Source organism: Tachypleus tridentatus, chromosome 9 (genome assembly GCF_004210375.1).
Source record: "Tachypleus tridentatus isolate NWPU-2018 chromosome 9, ASM421037v1, whole genome shotgun sequence".
Lineage (NCBI taxonomy): Eukaryota > Metazoa > Arthropoda > Merostomata > Xiphosura > Limulidae > Tachypleus > Tachypleus tridentatus.
The window spans coordinates 110,978,054-110,998,478 of NC_134833.1; the positions used below are offsets into that span (position 1 = coordinate 110,978,054).

The 20,425-nt window shown below is 32.1% G+C and overlaps 1 protein-coding gene across 5 annotated transcripts in view; it reads left to right on the forward strand.

The window, feature by feature from the left end:
• Positions 1-5,744: 5,744 nt before the first annotated feature.
• The window catches only part of LOC143226044 (lysosomal dipeptide transporter MFSD1-like), a 46,325-nt gene continuing 31,644 nt past the window's right edge, over positions 5,745-20,425 (forward strand). For 3 of the 5 annotated variants that reach the window (XR_013014258.1, XR_013014259.1, XM_076456452.1), the window contains exons 1-8: positions 5,745-6,134; positions 6,668-6,872; positions 9,645-9,712; positions 11,830-11,938; positions 12,591-12,687; positions 12,980-13,078; positions 14,720-14,831; positions 20,052-20,108. Coding sequence is in view for 3 of the 5 variants with exons in the window: in XM_076456452.1 (XP_076312567.1) it covers positions 5,890-6,134; positions 6,668-6,872; positions 9,645-9,712; positions 11,830-11,938; positions 12,591-12,687; positions 12,980-13,078; positions 14,720-14,831; positions 20,052-20,108 (992 nt within the window). In the remaining 2 variants the exon portion in view is untranslated. Of the gene's footprint in view, positions 6,135-6,223; positions 6,243-6,663; positions 6,873-9,644; positions 9,713-11,829; positions 11,939-12,590; positions 12,688-12,979; positions 13,079-14,719; positions 14,832-20,051; positions 20,109-20,425 lie in introns of those variants that run through there. The other 2 variants (XM_076456451.1, XM_076456453.1) reach the window with 2 other exon arrangements.

A 20,425-nucleotide genomic window follows, 5' to 3' on the forward strand; every position in this document is an offset into this window, starting at 1 on the left:
AGGACTAAACTGAGAATGTTTATCTTAGATTCATTCACATCAGTTTACAAAAGTGAAATATATATTTTTGTTTAAATTATACAAAATAGTTAACATTTTGTCACTTTTCATAAAATGTCCCAACATATTCTGTACAACATATCTATTGCATGTAGCACTGTGTTGGCTGTAGCACTGTTGCCTCTGAGGTGAGATTTAGTAGATATTCTTTCAGCTTAATTCTTGACAGATTGAAAACAGCACAGAATAAAGTTATGATGAATGTTGTGAAGACAGCTGTTTTGAGAGTTACAAAATTATGGTTAAAATCTTCATAAGTGTTTAATGATGTGAAAATGAGACTCACAATACATGATTCATAATATTAATATCATTGAACCTAAAGCTAAAGTTTTTACAATGTAACAGTAAGTTTGGACAATTTTCTTCCATTTATTTTACTCATCAACAATAAACAAGAAGGTTTGATATTCATACAAGGAAGTAAAATTAACATAATACAGTCAAATAAATTTGTATTCGAACATTAGAACAGGGTTAAAGTTTGATAAAAAGTGATATTGCCAAGCCATACTCAAATTTGCTATCACGTTTATCCAATTTTATAATTGAAGTTCAATTTTTTCAAATTGTAACAACTAAGTCTAATTATGCTATACAATATAAGTTTTTTTTGGTTAACAAGAGGGGTATTTTTCAATACAATTGTATAACTACAATAGTGGTGCAGAAGCTGCATATACCTCTACACAGCAAAAGTACTAAGATTTATAGATGGTACATTAATGACTGCATATTCTTAGAAATAACATCCTCCATTAAAAACAATACTTTTCTTAATCTAACAACAGACTTTATCACAGACCTGAGTTTTTCATGTGAATAAGCTTTCTATGATTGATATAAATGTTATTAATATTTGTGAATGTTGTTCTAGTTGGTTTCTTAAATTTGTCAAATAAAATCAATTTTAAATTAGAACTTGATAAAATTCTTCTTGTGGTACAGAAGTATACCTTGCATTTTCTATATTCATGTTTTAATGTAGATTTTTTTAGTTTTTCTGTATCTATTCAATTTTCACACAACACAATACCCAACAAATAATCACACTGATTTTGTTCTATCTTTGTTATTCTTTAAAAATAATGTCTTTTATCTGTAGCTTTAATACTGCTCATTGTACATAAACGTTAATCTGCATTGTCTTTCAATGGCAAATCAGATGAGATCTCAAGGTTAAAGTTCTCTTAAATTTGAAATAATAGAAAACATTGTAGCAGAGAAATACACAATACAAAATAAATCTTTTAGCAAATATGAAAGTGCACACATCCATCTAGAATCTTAATACAGGAATCCCATAAATTAAAATGTATATAACAATGATGGTCTACCCTATGTAGAAGGAATACCATTAAAACACTACTGTGGCTACACACAAATGCATACGTCATATTTAAAAAAAAACATTTATGGTATAATACAAAAAAAAAACTAATATTCTCAAAAATAACACAATATACAACCAAAACAAACTTGCAAGGAAGTAAAAATTAACATAATACAGTCAAATAAATTTGTATTCGAAAATTAGAACAGGGTTAAAGTTTGACAAAAAGTGATATTGCCAAGCCGTACAAATTATAATAAAGTTTTATGTAGAATAAAAATAGGAACAATGACAAAATGCAGAAAAATATTTAAACATAAAACATCTTTTAAATTATTGATACAAAATTTACAATTTATCTACAGTTTTCACAAGACTCCACTATGTCTCACTTTAACCCCACCAATAGATTCTCCAGTGTAGCCATTGTTTTATGATTGGCCATTGTGATAGTCTTCAATGTGTTACTGACGTTTACAAGGGCACTTTTTTTTACATTGGATCTATCAATGCCAATAGGTGCTGCTTGGCCCACAAAACTTAAGAATCACTATAGCAACAGATTTATGGAGCACTTGCATGTCTGACATCGCAGCTTGCTATGCATCTTTGACTATAGGCTCTATCATAGTGAAGGTCCAGTTGGCTAAAGTAGTTAAAAGATTGATAACATAAACTGTTTTAACATTATAGAGATAATTATATCTTAGTGGTCATTGTTAAAATAAATGGTTCATTATACAGCTGACTTTGGGTCTTGGCAGGATGGCTGATTACTGATTGATTGAAAAATAACAGGGATGTAAAGAACTCAATCTTAACTAACAAAAACCTAGACTGAAAATGTAAAGTAACACTGTATTTTCTTTCAGACTTAACATGAGTTGTATTGTTATGATTTTGTCGTCCATAAAAATCTTGTGTTACACAAGATCAAAGTGATGATGCAAAACTTATACAAGTTATGTCATGCTTAAAGCAATCTAAGAATAGGTCTCACCTAAAGAGCTAAGGCAAGAAGACCTTCCAAATAATCCAAGTATTCAACTTTTTCAGCAATGGAAATTAATTGATGCAAGTTGCTACATTTAACAATTGAAATAATCATAAAATTTTAGCACATCTTCTGTCTTCTTGGCAAACATTCTTAAAAACAATCGAGTATTATTCACCAATAGTTGAATAACACCATCTTTTAACATCTACTGTACCTCAATACCAGCAACATCTGTGGTACTCCAGGAAATCCAGTATGAAACTTGTTTTTTTAGACACGTTCACATGTAACTTTGATGTGATGAGTATCTGTTATTTGACATAATTATCCAACTGGTTCCAATAAACACATTTCCATACATATCAAACAAATTTCTAACTTAAGTTTACTGTATTTGGACAATACTGTTTACTCAGTTTTTAGCCAACAATTTCATACATATTGATAACAAAGCTTTATTTTGGCCTCAATAAAATGGATGCAATTCTGGTATTATCTTCAACCTTGGTTTGGTTACTTGCACTTCAATTATTGCACCTGTGACCATTTAATTACAAATTGGATAGCCTGTTGCCCATAATTTCCAAACCAACATCTGGACTTCACCACTCTTCAGACCTAGGCTTTCTGTACAGGAAATGATTTATTTCATACATGACTTCTATAAGCACATTGCATGATCTACCATAATAAACCAGAGAACATCACTTACGTGTATTGAGGAACTGTTATTTTCTCTATTGCTTACATTGATGCAGTTCATTATTCCTGGGTTTTATCTGGCAAACAGTTGATACATATCTCCCTTGAAACACTAATTCACCAGTTGCACGGGCAAAACTAACTAATATTTTGCACAGTAAATTTCTTCCAAGGAGGTAGCAAATAACTAGCTTTATTCTATGAGCAATCTTTTTTAGCCAGAGATCTGCAACTCTATTCACATCTAATCTATCACAATTTCTAAGAATTAATTTTGTTTTCACTGTTCGTATTAGTGATCCTACTTGATATATTTCAAAAGCTACCAGTATTCTGGTTGCTCCTGTGTAGGCCATAAGCTTGATTTCTCAAACTTTATCCTTACAAACACATATCAACTACCACTCAGCCCCATAAGAACTGAGCTGTCCATCAAACCTTGCAGTACAATCTGTCTGCTCCCCAAGTCAGTGGTCATGTTAACCTGGGCTCTGTTCATTTGCTATTAGTTATACTGTATCTATTAGGCCATCAGTCAAAATTGACAGCCTTGCCCATTCTGTTGCTTGGCAAAGAATGAGTACTGCTCAGAGTCTTATGCCTGTTGGGCTGTTGGTTGGAACCAGTAGCTTTGCCAAATTTACTGTTTGGCAGAATATTGGTGCTGCTGATTCTCTTGCAGTGCAAGAAGTAAATCAAATGCTTTGTTCCTGTAGTAACAGATGACATTCAAACAGAGGTATCATTGGTAAAGGTGGAACATGTAGACCATAGGAAGCAGCATCAGGATATGTGGATGTATAGGTAACCTTCAGCATGGCTCAAGTTCAGCATGGTGGAGGCAAATGAACTGGATAGTTTTTCTGAGGTATAGCTATCCATATGACTAGTCATTCCCATTTAACAGAGGGGGAGGCCATAAACTTGAAATATCATCTAGCTTATCAGTGTTTGTTTGTTTGTTTTGGAATTTCGCACAAATCTACTTGAGGGCTATCTGTGCTAGCCGTCCCTAATTTAGCAGTGTAAGACTAGAGGAAAGGCAGCTAGTCATCACCACCCACCGCCAACTCTTGGGCTACTCTTTTACCAACGAATAGTGGGATTGACCGTCACATTATACGCCCCCACGGCTGGGAGGGCGAGAATGTTTAGCGCGACGCGGGCGCGAACCCGCGACCCTCGGATTACGAGTCGCACGCCTTACGCGCTTATCAGTGAAAAACACTTTTTTCGTCTACTTGCCTGCACTGTTAGAAGTATATCAGCAAAACTACTCATGGTCAGAACAAACATCATGTATGGAACAATGAAAGAACAAAGGGAACTAAAATAAAATCAAGTTGAAGAGTTTCTAGATCATTTGCGAAAACCTAAAAGAAAAGAAAACTAAAATTAACGAAATATTATAATATCTACACGAATATAAGAAGGTAGAAAATGGATGTCGGATCTGCATGCCACAGAGGAATACATTTTTAATAACATCCCTATCATCCTGAATTATGCTTTCATTATCATTTCTGGTTTCCCAAAGCACACTATGTATTTACTTGTATAGCATTACAGTATTACTGTTAATCTGTTTCTGACTTTTTTATTTCCTGGTTTTAAAAGAATGAAAATAAAAGTACTTCAGGACTTTCCAGTTACTTTCGTGCCTGATTCTTTTACTTTGAGTTGTAAGATTGTTGCATCATCAAGCATAATTCACCACATTTGTTAAATTTTACTGACTGAAAAATGTAAAAACGGACTATTTCCATCTGATTTAAATGAAGGCAAGAATAAATAAAGCAGTGGTTTGAAAAGCTGTAGCCAGTGGAGTATGTATGCTCCCATTACTGAGAGAGAGGTTGCCAAAAAGGGGTTCGAAGGGCCTGACAAATTGAAGAATTGTAATAAATGTTGGGGGATTGAGTTACTGGTTTACGTTGGAGGGAGCATCTTTTGCACTTACGCCATTGGTTTATAGCGATTAAGTTAAATCGTTAACTATTAACAATTACATTTAGAGACCATATAAGATATTGACCACGATAGTGATTAAAATTGGGCAGATTCGTCTCGATTACACGTATGGCATGTAATGCAGTTTACAAATAAAGCAAATTCAACTTTGAGTTAATAAATAATTGACACTGATGTAGGAAGAAGTTGAAAAGAAAGGGGTGTTTAACTAGATATGCAGATTTTACAAGGATGTATTTAAAATGTAAGAAGCTACTAAAAGCAAGTTAATCGAGGGGCGTTTGGGGTCATGCTTTTCAGAAAATTAATATAATAATATAATTTACAAGTGCTATATAAGTAATGTATTTCAAACTGTGAAAAACCCACAGCTCCAACGCCTCTTGCTCCTCAGTGACATAGCAGTATGTCTGCGGACGTATAACCTTAGAAACCTGGTTTCTATACCGGTAATGGGCAGAGCACAAATAATCCATTGTTTAGATTTGTGCTTAATTATAAACAAACCGACGCTTCTGGTTGATCTCAAAGCCTGGCAACCTGTATTTTACAATAAAACATAAAAACGATGCAACAATAAAAGTCATGTATCGCATTTACAAATACAAGTCCGAAAAATAATATTATACATTTTTATTTGTATTAGACAAGAAGAAAAGAAAGTATTCATTTTGTTATTTTTAGAGGACTCTGCCTGTTGCACGTGAGATGGGGCGGTGAGAAAAAAAGTTGTATCAGAAAACGTTATTACATTAGTTTTAATTTTGCTCGTATGTAAATATAAATATTTTTCATTCTCTATCATCTCAAAACAACAGTCGTAAAGATGACAGAAGATCTCGGAGAGTTTTCAACAGAAAAAAACGTTCCTTTATTACAAAAAGTTACTGACAGTGAATATACTGTGAATAATGACAATATTACTGATGAAACAAAAGAAATTAATGAACGAAATAGAACTGGCTGCAATCCTGCTTGTCCTGATGGAATAACAGCTTCACTTTGCGATCCTTCACAATGTCTTCATCGATATTTTCTCCTGTTTTTTATGTGCTTTCTTGGATTTGGCAAGTTTTGTGTGTGCTTTACGAATCCTTTTGTAAAAGTAAAAAGGAAACAAACTTTTCTGCTGATGTAGATGTTCTACGTAATATATTTAAACTTGCATGTGAAAGAGAAGTAAAATACACTTAGTATAGTAGTTATTATTGTTGTCAATTTATTATAGTAATGTGATTGTTTGTGTGCAGATCCACAACAAAACCAAAATATTAAATACACATAAATAGTCAGTCACAAACTTTGTAAAAATCAAACAAAAAGCCAAATTACTACCACTAATAGTAATGAAAGGAATAAGGCACTATAGTTAATTAAATCTTTAAATTTTAGAATATTAAATAAATTCAGATATTTATAAATATGGCAGTGACCTTTTTTAGTATTAAAACTTTTATATGATTAAGTGACAATATTAGGAAATAACTCGCATCTAAGAATGTAACTGCATTTCATTTAAACGATGAGAATGAAAGAGGCACAATCAGTTGTTTCTGTTAAGTAGATAGAGTCAAACTTTTCTGTTTTTGTTTCTTTTCAGGAAGTTATTTTTGTTTTGATAACCCAGGAGCTCTTCAAGAACAAATTATTAATGATATGGATATAACTACTTCCCAGTTTGCCCAGTTGTATTCATGGTATTCATGGCCTAATGTCATCTTGAGTTTTTGTGGTGGTTTTCTTATTGACAGAGTGTTTGGAATTCGTTTAGGTGCAATTATTTTCAGCTTGTGTATCTTAGGAGGGCAGGTATGTTAAGATTATTTTACTACATTTCATTGTGGAGTACCATTGATTTATATGAAACATTTGTGTATAAGTACTTAAGGGCCATTAGGTCCCATTTCAAGTACGAGTCAGTAATGAGTTGATAGGAGACTAGCTTGGTTACAGGTGTAAATATTCTTCCAAAAAAGTATATTTTTTTCCTCTACCCATAAGCAGTTACTAAACTTATTCTCTATTCTTTTACCATGTCTAATTGGCTGGTAACAGAGCCATAATGGTGTTGACTCTGCAACAAACTCTAGGAGACAAGTTTTATCTATTTTCTTATTTCTTTTTCTTTTCTTTCTGTTCATTTTTTTCACAATTTTGTATTTTTCTCATTTTATTTTTTTTCCCATGGCCCATAATTCTTCCAGAATATTTACTTCTGATTGAATATGTGGAGATAAGTATAATTAGTCAATGTTAGTTATTTTATTAGCATGTAGTCTTGGATGAAGTCATTATCTTCAAATTTTTTTGTAGTAAAATATTATAATTATTGTTCTTACAGTTAATGGAATTGCAAAGTCAATAAAATATTATTATCATTGATATTTACAGCTCATATATTTACATGTAGTACTCCCAGGACATTTTATAATATCTGTACATATCTAAACCTCCTCACCAGTCATGTACATTTCTAGGGTGAGTCTAATGGTTGCAAAGGAAATCCTTTCAAGAATACTCAAGTTATGTGTATAAGAAAGGGCACTAAGTGAGATTTTTTGATTTAGTAATCAAATGAACTAAGTAATTGGTAGGAAAAAAAATAAGACCAAATGAATATTTATCGTTAATAATCATCAACCTGTGATATCTTATTACAGTATTAGGTAACCAGCAGCCAGAAACAATTTTTCAAATGTTAAATAACTGGCAGTTCTAGAATTTCTATCTGGATGAGCTACAACGATAATAATAATGCTGATTATGATGATTAATAATAATAATTTTAAAAATAATATATTTATTGCAAATTAAATATACATAAATAATAAAAATTATAAGGTTATTTACTATTTCATGAAATCATGAACTGTTGGATGTCTAGTATTTTGAGTATCATTCCCAGCAGTTTTTAACAAACACGTACATCAGTTGACACTGAATAAGAACAAGGATTAGTGTTTATTTTTCAGTGTAAAAGTTTTATTTAGATTATTTTATCAAGCTTTAATTTATTAACTACTTTATTAATTACTTAATGAGTAATTTACTATTAGTTGTTCTCCAATTCAAATGTGAAGTGATCATAGCTTGGATTTTCTGATATTTAGTATTTGAAAGTTGTTCTTGGCTGTTGGGTTTTTAGATATGAATGTCTTTGAGAGTTTTCTTTCATCAGATAAAACCACATAGGACATTTTGAGAGTGGCTTATATTTGGTGTATAAAAGTTGCCACTGAGATAAATTGAAAAACTATTTTGTAGCAATATTTTTGTTTCATAAATTTAAAATATTCCCAGTATATAAGGGGAATTATCTTGATCATATTGTTGTACATTCAAAACCAATAATTTGAATCCCCAGGTCATTTAACCAAATTATATGGCCAGTAATCAAACATAGATTTTCAGAACTTAATGAGACAGGTTTGTGTTTGATAATCATGTGTTTATATTGCTAAAACAACTCTTAATATCTTTTCTAAAAATTAGTCTCTACTATAAATACTGCATTTGACATATTATAAGTTGATTAGTTTGCTTCTATATGTAGTAAGAGTTTAAAAGAAGAATAGATAAGTATTTTAGAGATCAAAGGTAGATATCAAGAAAAGAGTTTGTTTATTTAGTTTTGAGTAGAATAGTAGCAAAAAATGGGATAAAAATGTATCTCAGAATGGCCGGTATTAACACTTTTATTGACAAGGAGAGAACAATGTTTCGACCTTCTTAGGTCATCTTCAGGTTAAGGAGGAGAGAGTTTGAATGTGACCACTGACAGACACGTCTTAGGGATGAGAGTATGAATGGGTACTGGATTGTAGGGGCATTGCAGGTGGATGTTAGGTTATTAATTAGTATAGGTATAAAAGAGTTCTTTTATATTGGTTTAATTTTGGTTTTAGTTGCTGTACAAGTAGGGCTTCTTTGATTTTGCATTTGTTTATATTTGTTTCCCTACTTAAAAACTTAGTGTTTTCTATGGTTATATTGTGTTTATTTGATTTGCAGTGTTCAAAAACATGTGAAGGTGTTTTTTCTGTGCTCTTTGTATTTAGTTTCCATTTTTCTGCTTGTTTATTGAATATAGAAGTAATGGCAGTTGTTGCATTGTATTTTATAAATAATGTTGGTGTTGTGTTTGTCATTGTAGTTTTTACACAGTATGGACTTCAGTTTCGTATCTGGTTTTTTAATAAATTTGGTGTTTACTAGAATTTGTTAATACTCATACCAGCCATTCTGAGATGTACTGGAATGTTGTGTTTTGTTATTAGTTTTTTACCATGTTGGTTATTTTGTTGCTGATGTCACTCTGTCTTGTTTTCTTCATTTTAAATGCATTTTAAACTGATAAACAAATAAAAAATAACAAAGCCCATAGGTCTTACATTATTTAATGTTTTAATTTAATTTGACACATTAAACATTATTTTATTATGTTATTAAAATGCATTTTTTGTAATTTTATTTGTATTTGTTGATATACTGAATTATATTTCATCACAGGTTTCTACTCAAGTGTTTTGTATTTTCTATTTGGAATATTTACAGACAATATCATTGCAATTTTCTGTTTAGGTCGTGTTTGCTCTTGGTGGTCTTGTGAATAAGTTCTGGGTAATGGAAGCAGGAAGATTTATATTTGGGTAAAATTATTTCTTGGTTAATGTACAAATATATTGTATAATACACGCGCACGCACACACACACACACACTAAAAGTTATAAAAGCCATATCACTTTTGGAAGTCCATCTGTTTGAAAGTGCTTCAGATTTTATCTTGTTTGTGTCTGTTTTATTGTACATAATCTTTGACACAAATTTAAAATTAGAACCTTTTTCACATTGTTTATTGACAAATAGTGTGATAGACATCCATTCAGTAATTCATTAACTAAATAACCCTTAAGATCATCATTGAAATTTAAATGTAGTTTTTATATAAATATAGATTTCTTACGTTTTTAAATGAAAATATTAACCAATGTTACAGCATTGTAAGATAAATACCTGTGCATGTCTATTGTTGTAACTAAATCTGAACTTCCATAGTTTGTTTTTCTTATTCCTAATATTTAAATCTTTATTTTTAAACTTATCTTATTATCATTCAAATATATCTCCCATATCTAGATTATCTGTACCTTCATTTATAACCTCCCGTATCAAATTATCTTAGTTCCTTCTCTGATCCATCAGATACAGGTCTTAAATCTTCTGCACACAGCATGAATATGTTGCTAGATAATACAGTTGTATTCCTTCTACATATTGTTTTTAACTTGCCCATATCTTTTATATCAGTTGTTCTCAACCATTGATTTACAGAACAGGTATGGTATGTTACAATAATTTTGCTAGTCTGTGGGATTTCACAAAAACAAACAAAAGCTGACATAATATTCATATGTAAATTGTAATTTTAAATATAATATCTTGTCAATCTCTCACACAGTAGCTTCTGATATGGTACTTACTTGCCTTTTCTTCTCCACTCTAGTCCACATACTGTTTTTAATTCTGGCATTATGTGTGTGGTTTTTTTGTTGTTTGGATCTTATGGGTTGTGATACCATATTGGCTCAGGCTCATTTATCCTCAATATATCTAAAAGATGTACATATGGCCCCATTTCTAAGGCACTATATGTTTGATATGATCTCAGAAATTATAGATTCTTGGATGACATTGGTCCAACAACAATTCACACTTAAAAATATTATAGCTTGTATGTCTCATTCAGAGACTCATTTATCTCTAGTTATTCTTTCCTGTCCTTCCCAGTCCCTTCAACTCAGGACACTTCTTGTCACTTACTTGACAATACTTCTTCTTTGGCACCAGTACTGGTGACTGTCCTGTTATTTTAGTTCTGGTAAGAGCTTGGCTGCCTGAGCTTCTTCATTGCCATGTATTCCTTCATCAGGGATCAAGGGGTGCTTCAGGTTCTGTCTTGTTTTTTTCCTGCCTTCCCTTTCTCCTTATCCCATTTCCTTGAGATCTGACCATCCAGCACCTGTTGAAAGCAGTTTGCATATTGCTATTGCAGTGGGTCATTGAATCTTTTCTACACCTTTCTCAGCAGTTTTATTCCTGCAGCTGGGACTCAGTTTATCTTGCCTCAATAACTTTGTTTCCCTGCCCAGGTTTACCATGAAATCTTTTCTAATGCTAAGCTAGGTGATTTCACCAGGGTTGTGGATAACCAAAATAGATGTCTGGCTTCAGCACTTATCTAGTTACACGAATATCATCCCTGTTTTCTCCTTAGCTTTGGTTTATCCATCTTGTAGTGGTTTATAAATTTTGGGCCTTTTCCTTCAGACTTGCCTTGGCACCCTACATATTTTGCTAAGTAGTCTGAGCATTTGCTTGACATCACCATGCTCTAGGGCTGCATTTTTGTTATTACATGGATGATTGGCTTCTTGTGACTCCTTCCAAACAGCCAATCATACTCAGCAGTAATTAGCCCGTGTTATCACTTTGTGTTTGTTTTAATGTATAGAAAGTTTTAATATGACTTTTTGTTTTAGAAAATTTAAATAAATTGCTTTTAATATTTACTTGTCAAAAGAGTGAAGCAAAATTATCTTTTTAAAAATATGTTTTTAATAGCAAAAGCATAGTATTGAGGAAAATTTACTTCTGAAAATTTAAGGGAAAACCAAAGTCTGTAATGTATTGTTGATTTTTTTCCATTTTATTTTAGGTTTCCCTAAGGTTTTGAAATGTTATTCATTTTATTTTATGATGCTACAGTATAGGAGGAGAATCATTAGCAGTAGCCCAGAACACATATGCTGTCAGCTGGTTTAAAGGGAAAGAATTGAGTATGGTATTTGGTCTTCAACTAAGTTTTGCTCGTGTTGTAAGTTTTTGTTTTGTTTTTTCTTTTACAATTATGGTTTTTTACACATAGTACTCATACTGTCATAGCAGAAGAAACTAGTGATATGAATTAATAAAAGAAAGTCAAATTTGATAATTTTGTAACATGTTAATGTGCTTATTAATTGCAAGTGTATTTGTACATTAAAAAATCTTTTCTGTGATAATTTTTCTAAGTGTATTTGCTTTCTGTATTTTAAGTGGAAATGTTTATTTGTTGGGGATGAGCATCAGGAGTTAATGCACATCAAAAATTGGGTACAATATTTATACTTACTACATTTTATTGTTCTTCTGCTGACATATCTATTTATATTTGATAGTAATGTTTTAACGTGTAAAATTGTAATTCTTTTGGAATTTATCCCTTAAACATACTATTTATAAAGAACAATAAGAAAAAAACCAATTGCTGTATGGTAATTTATTTTATTAGATCTCTATTTAATGAAAACTGATAATTAATGTTACAAACTTAATATCTCCTTCACATTTAATTTGAATTATTGGAAATTTTGGTTGAATGTAGGTGAATATTATAAAATTTTGTCAGGAAAGCAAGAAATTATTTCTTTCCCCAAAAAGTGAAACATTATAAACAAGTGAAATTCACTTTCTTCCATTTCTGATAGGGAAGTTCAGTTAACTTTGCTACAATGTTTCCAATCTATAAACTGGTCAGTAAAAGTTATGAAGGATACAAGTGTCTAGGCATTGTACTTTTTATTGGTAAGTATCCATGTAAATATATCTTAAAATATCATTTTAACTGCAAATAAGTGAATTATAGTTAGTTACTTCATAGTAGTTCATAAGTTCAAGTAATTTTTCATTTGAAAGAATTTACACTTTTGTTGAATTCATTGGTGTTATCCAACAATAATACAATTGTTGTTGTGTAATTTTTTTATCAAGTGTGTTTAGACAGTATTTAATTTTGTATTCTCATTATGAGCATACTAATATACGTTTTGAGACGATGGAGGATTAAAGTTTGCTTTATTATTCCAAACCTTTTTAGCATCTGCTAGTTGTGTTCTTTCACAAATAAGTGCTTTTATTGTGGGATTTTTTGACTGGCGAGCTGAAAAGATTTTAAACAGAGCTGCTGGGAAAACTGGTAAGTAAAGAAACATATATTTCTGATTTTTTTATTTGTCTTAAATTTTTTATAAATCTTATGCTTAAATTCCATTTTGTTGTATATTGTTACTTTAGGTTTTTGTATAAAAATTTATGATTGTTTTTATTTCATTATTATAATTTCCATAATTGATATAGTTACAACATATTGGATTTGTAATGAAATATATGTAAATAATTACTTTGTCAGAAAACTGACATTATCGTATTAAGATATTTTTTTAAGTATGTAAACTTTTTTTGTTTTATATTTTATTATTTTAGTCTTTTTTTAATTTGATTCTGTTTGTTGTAATATCAAATGATCATTAAATCATATATTTTCTTAGCAAAATAAACTATTATAAAATTATTAAGAAACATTAAAATTATTTTATAGTTTTTTAATATAGTTTGAGAAATAAGGTGTTTTTTGTTTTTTTTTAATTTTTTGTTATATATTTTTTATATTTTTGTTATATATTTTGATAAATGGAATGACCCCCAAAAGATGTTTTTTCATGTATGATATAAAATTGAGTAAAATCAATTAATAACTAATGTGAAAAATAACATTGAAATTCATACAATGGCATGGATCAATTAGATTTAATTTTATTACATAATAATGAATGGTTTTTGATTTTGGACACAAATTTCTATGGGAATATGCAAGGAAATGTTCTTACTATATATTTTATTCTATTACATTAAGTGGCAAAAGGCATTTTACATGTTAGAGAAAGAGAGTACTACCTGTTTGTATGTGTTGTTATCCTTTTGTTTCATTAATTCTGGAAATTCTTTTAGCAAAACATAAGGACAGTAACTACATTAAATTATTTAATTATTAACTCTGCATGACTATAATCATCTGTAAAATTGTGAGTGTATGTATAGAGGATTATAGTTAAAATAATGTATTTTATTTTGTAATTCAATTCAAACCAGATAGACTTGCAACTGAAATACAGAAAGCCTTTCCTTGTTGAGGTTGAATTTGTGCTGTCAACAAAATGAGAGGCCAAAAACATTCCAAAATGTCTTTTACATATTGCATAACATACATCACCCATAATTTTCCACTCTACCACTTTTCTGTATAATGTATTATGCAAATTTCAGGAAGTCTTATATAAGCTCTGTTTTTCCCTTTATAATCTAGAATTTTTTTTATTATACTATTCACTGTCTTATAGCATTCTTCACATTGCAGTTATTTTTATAATTATTAGAATTTCTAAAACTTTGGTGAAAGCCTTGCATATACTCTTTGCCAGTAGTGTGTGGGCCAAATTGTAGCTGCAATGTCAGTTTTGATGGTTCAACATACTTGTACCACTGTTTACTGATATTCATGGCAAATATAAACAGTTCTAAGGATGATTAATTTCTTCATAAAAATATCCATTTTCTTTCATTTTATGTTGAAAGTGGACCTTTCATACTTGTCTCAATGTTTACAGATCTGCCAGAGCTAGATTTGTCTACTATAGTGCTAGTCCTAATTCTGACGACACTTCTGTTGACCTCCTATCTTTTCTTTGCATATTTTTTTTACATTTTGTAGTAGTGTGAAATACATTTTCTTCAGGATGTAATTGAACTATATAAAATATACAGTGATATTTTCTTTCAGGTGAGGTTGTGGTACTAAAAGATGTTCTCCAGTTTCCTGCATCCTTATGGCTTATATCTTTGATTTGTGTAACATATTATGTTGCAATATTTCCTTTCATTGGATTGGGAAGGTAAGTTATTTTTTTTAATTCACGTTATTGTTTCAATTTACTATACCATATGGGTAATCTGTTATTATCAGAATATGGATTATTATATTGTTAGAAAGGTTAATATAGTAGTTGGAAACCTTGTGATAAACCAGAAATGATTGTTTTGTTTAGTTAGAAAAACATGTTTTTAGTAAAATACTTGAATAACCTTTGTATATGTAACTTCCCATTCTTTAACAAGATTTTAAGTTTCATAATGTGGTTACACTGTGTTATTGTTGCCATTGTTTTTCTTCACTGGTTTGGCATAATAAACCATTAGCACATAATTATTTGAATTTTATATGTAGGTATCATTTTCATGAAGACTGTGCTACCCAGTTAGTTTTTCTATGTGTGGTAGCTGAGGTATTGTGTAAAACATATTTAATATATAACTTAGTTCTGTTACTCAGGAGCTGCATTTTCACAGATTGTTTACGAATGTTATATTTCTGTTATATGTGTAATTGTTAAACACAAATTTCTTCCATATTCCAAATGTAAAATAAAATTTCCTATCCTAAAAGTGAAATACTTTTCACAGAAATAATTTTTCAACTTTCTGTTCTCTTGAAGCTTTAAAGTCATCAATCATTAACTGCACATGCTAGGTCATTAGTCATATATTAATTATGACTGCCTTCTATATACATAAAGTTTCTGCTTGCAACTATCCTCGATACTCCCACCTACCTCACATTTTTTAACATGGTACATTTGTTTTGCAGGATGTGACAATCCTCCAAAGATGAGAGTGCAGTACACTTTCTTGGGTACTTCTGGCTATCTGTATACTACAGAACCCAATCTTCACTTTGGCACAGTAGTAGGAATATGTGTTCAAATTTTGCTCATGTTTGATTTCGATTTTTCAAATTCTTTAATAGTTTCTAAATGACATCATCATTTCTGCTTTATTTTACACTTAAAGTTGAGTTACTATACCTTGTTATTTGACTTATCCAAACTTGGTTGAGTTATGAATTCCAAATTTGAACTCACTGTTACCACTATAGTAATTAACAGTACTACTACAACAACTTGTAGTTTTTCACACTTCAAGCTCCATCATTTCAACTGAGGAGGTCTTGATTTTATTATATTGTAAATTGGAGTCATTATAAGTCTTGTGATCCCAGACCAGATATTTCCTTTTCTGATGAACCTGCACAAGAAGATTTGAATAACCTTTTTCCACCTCTTTCCTTTGCCATGTAATCTGGCATCCCCTCTGTGAATGCTCCCAGAATGCCTTTAACCTTTCTGGATATGGTGTCATAGGTATGTTACCTCTTGTCTGTGTCTCCTTTGTCATAAGACTACTAATGTTTCTACATTCTACTCTTCTTTTTTCTTTTTTTTTGATTACCTGGTTTATCCTCCATTTATAGATATTGGAGTTTATGCTAGCTGGTTTGTGGTGCAGTTAAGTTCTGGGGTCAGCATGCCTCAAATAATTATACTTATGTGCATCATTGTTTGAATTTTCTGTCTCTTGACTCTTAAACTACAGAGTCATGGATCCAGGTGTGGAGTTTTGACCTTGATATCTCATTTATTCAAGCCCAATTTTCCTACCTAATTTGTCCCACTCCAATCAACTGAGATTTCTATCCTTCATCCATCTTCTGTCTGAGGTTATCCACTGTTCCCCAAAGTGGTTGTTGAAGAATACTCACTTCCTAATGTATTCCATGTTGGCAAGCTTGTGTTCCTCAGCCCTTTCCTTTCAAACATGGCTCCTCTGTTGTTGGGATTCACTGGATAGGGGTGCACTTTCAGTTATTGTGTGCCTGCCTATAACCATCATATGGCTCTGTTTTTATGTAGAACAGTTTATGGAGGTGTTTCTGACTCTCTGGAGTCCAGAGTGGTGGATGTTAATCAACACCCCTCCTTTACATTTTTAGGTTCTTGCCCATTGCAGCCTTCATCTGCTTCTGTTTATCACTCTCATCCTTTTACGTCTCTCTAGTTTTTCTCCTAGATTTTGGTGACTACCTACCAGCTTACTCATCACCAGGTTCATTGCCACCAGTGCTACCAGTCACTATTCTGTAGGGTCTGACAAGGTCATTACATGGCTGCATAACTTTGTACACCTATAACTTTGGAATGATTTAACCCTGGATACTTAGATGCTTTAGGAGTTGGCAGAAGTTGTTTCCCTTCATTTTCTCAACTTCTATTATCCCCACATCCAGTCTCTTTCCCTGTCCTTCAGGTCCTGTTTTTTGCCAGGTTCACTCTGAATCAGTTCTGAATCTTCTTCTTGACAATGCTATAGAACTTGTCAATCAAATTTTTCCAGGATTCTATTCTAGGATATTTATCATTCCCAAGAAGACCAAGACTGATCTCCTGTTTTAGACCTTTTCTGACTCAGTCTTTCTTGTTTTACTATGGTGTTCTTCCTCTTCCTTCACTGGACATTTACTCTGAGACTTTGGATGATGACATTGGATGTCATAGATGCATACATTCCCATCCCTATTTCCTTAACATCTGGGCATTATCTTTCTTTTGTCCTTAAGGGTCGAGTATAACAATTCAATGCTTTGCCATTTGGTCTGGCATCTGCATCGTATATATATTCTTTTGGGTGGTAAGGGCCTTTTCTTGACTTATTCATTCTCTTGGTCTGTAATTTCACCTTTACATGGATGACTGACTGCTTTTGGCCTCAGCTCATCAGACATCTCGCAAGCACACCCAGTTGCTTCTTCAAGAGGCAGCTCAGGTATGTTAGCTTGTGAAGTTGGAGAAATATTTTCTTCTTCTAGATCAATCCATTATCCACTTGGGGACATTCTTCATCTCTTCTCAGGCAAGTCCAGCCTTTTCCATATTGTTTGCAGGTGACTGAGCTATTAGTTCCCTAGGCTTACTCCTCTCCTTTTATTACTACATGTGAGGTTCTTTTTCTTTTGGGGCCTTGGCATTCAAAGAAGTCTTGATTCTCATAGATAGGTACTTGCATGCACACCCTTTAGTGGGTGTAGCACAATCAGTCAAATCTTGCTTGGGATCTTGACTGTTCTTCCTTTCCTTTTATCCCTGCATATTGATTTAGCCAGGCTGCTCGATAGAAACAACACCATGATATTTCTTTTCTGCTTCCTTGTCTAGAGTTGTATCTTTTAATGGACTCTTCTCTGATGGATTGGGAAGCATTTCTGGATACACATGAAATTGCAGGTTATTGGTTTATAATTGAGGCAGCTATGCACATAAACATATTGGAACTTCTTGTTCATTGTGCTTTGGATTATTTTCTGCCTTTAATATGAAATAAAGTTAATTGGGATTCATTCCAACAATTCAATCAATTTGTCATATATTAATCCATTCATATTCACTTTGTCTCTGGGCATTATAACTCATCTTCTAGGCCCATTTACATTACATATGTCTTCTGGTGTATCATGTTCCAGGTCCTCTGAATCTTGTTGGAGATCAATTGTTTTAACCTGACAAGGTTTTACCCACAAAGAGGTTTCTTATTCCTCGGGTATTTTTGTGGTTGTGCAATCAGTGGGCTACTCTATTTAATGGATGCAATTGCCTTCCATCTCATTGTCAAGTTACCCCTTTTTTGGTTCCTGATTCCCCATCTTTTGGTTTTTGCAATGAACACCTTCAATCAGGATTCGTCCCACCTTTACTTCTATGCTTTTCTGGCTCCTTCCCTGAGTTTTATCCATTATCAGGTTTACTCTGTGTCTGGTCCTTCTTGTCATACTTTTTTTGTTTGCTCAACCTTGGTTTCAAGTTCTTACCCTCCTTCAATTAGCACCTCCATTGCCACTTTGGCTTCCTCTCCCTCCTTCAACAACCTTAGTTGCTTTTGTATATCCCTACATCACTGTACTTAGGCTTCATACATGAAATTTATCAGGGTTATCCATATGGTTAGTTTCCTTTTTTTTCCTGTTCCATCTGTTATCCCAGTAGTCTGGTGGTGGATTAGAACTTAACCAGCCAACGTGTGACTGGTAGGGAGCCCTCATCTTACTGTAATCTGAATGATAAAACCCCAATGTTACTTGGTTTTCAATTTGAGTGTACCACTACATTTCATTCCTTGTTCCTACTGTTGCTCAGATGTTTTCTCTCAGATCACTTAGTTTTGGTGTGTCTTTCTCAAAGTGGGCCCGGCATGGCCAGGTGGGTTAAGGCATTCAACTCGTAATCTGAGGGCTGCAGGTTTGATTTTCCTGTCGCACCAAACAAGCTAGTCCTTTCAGCCATGTGGGCATTATGAAGTGATGGCCAATCCATTATTTGTTGGTAAAAGAGTAGCCTAAGAGTTGGCAGTGAGTGGTGATGACCAGGTGACTTCCCTCTCGTCTTACACTGCTAAATTAGGGATGGCTAGCACAGATGGCCCTCTTGTAGCTTTGCACAAAATTCAAAAAACAAAGAAAAGAAACAAACTCTCTCAAAGTAATTTAATTCACAACATTTCGACATTGCTAGTCTCCAAGACTGGTGGTGTTGATTTATTTGTTTAATGTTGATATTCATTTATTAAAGCAAGTTACATATTCATACTCAAGGGATTTTTTGTTACTTTGTCAAGCTTGTGTGTGTATATATTGTTTTTGCTTTGAAAAGTAATGATATATATACACAAATGTCTGATATGAAGTTTCATTATTTTTATATTTGATATTACACAATAATGTCATTGGGTCCTGAGCTTCTCCCCATGAATATCTATGTCTTCTCTAGCAGCTTTATCATGTTATTTTGATTGTTGGTTCTAACATCATATTAATAGTAACTTGATGAGAATATGATTTTATGATTTTCAATGCTGGGTTTTACAAAATAATTGGAACTTGCCTTACATGTTCTCATGTAGTTTTTAATATTGGTTCTGATGTTAATAATGTCAATTTAACTGGAACTTGCTCAACATATATTGACAGTTTTCAACTTGTCTCAGTGACTTATCTTTGAACAGTTTTACCAAAGAATTAACCCTTGTTGTTATATTTCTTATTGATTATCAAGCTTTTTCAAAATTCTCGTAAGAGTTATGTTAAATTGTATAATGAAATTATCTCATTCCATCTTCAAATACTTAAAACTTTAATGATTATTGAAGATTATACTGTTAATTGATTTTCCTTAAAATAAATATACTGTGATTATAATATAAGCTACTTTTAATTTTTTTTTTTTTTTCAGTGTTTTCTTTATGAGGAAGTTTGAATTTGATCCTGCAATGGCCAATAATGTAAATGGGTATGTATTGAAGGAATATGGTATGACAGAAACTGAAAATATTTTGAGTATGATCTTGTGGTCCTTTAATATAATTTTGTTGAATTTCTACTTAAATTAATAAGAAGCTATAGTTTTACAAATGAAGCTGCACATGGTTTCTTTTTACTGTTTTTTTTTTACTTTTTTCTGTGTTCATACTGGTGGAAAAGCCCCCCCTTCCCCCACCCATCCCTCTCCAGTGGCTCAGTGGTAAGTCATAAGGTTTATGATGCTAAAATTTGGGTTTTTATATCTGTGACGGGCAGAGCACAGGTAGCTCATTGTGTGTCTTTGTG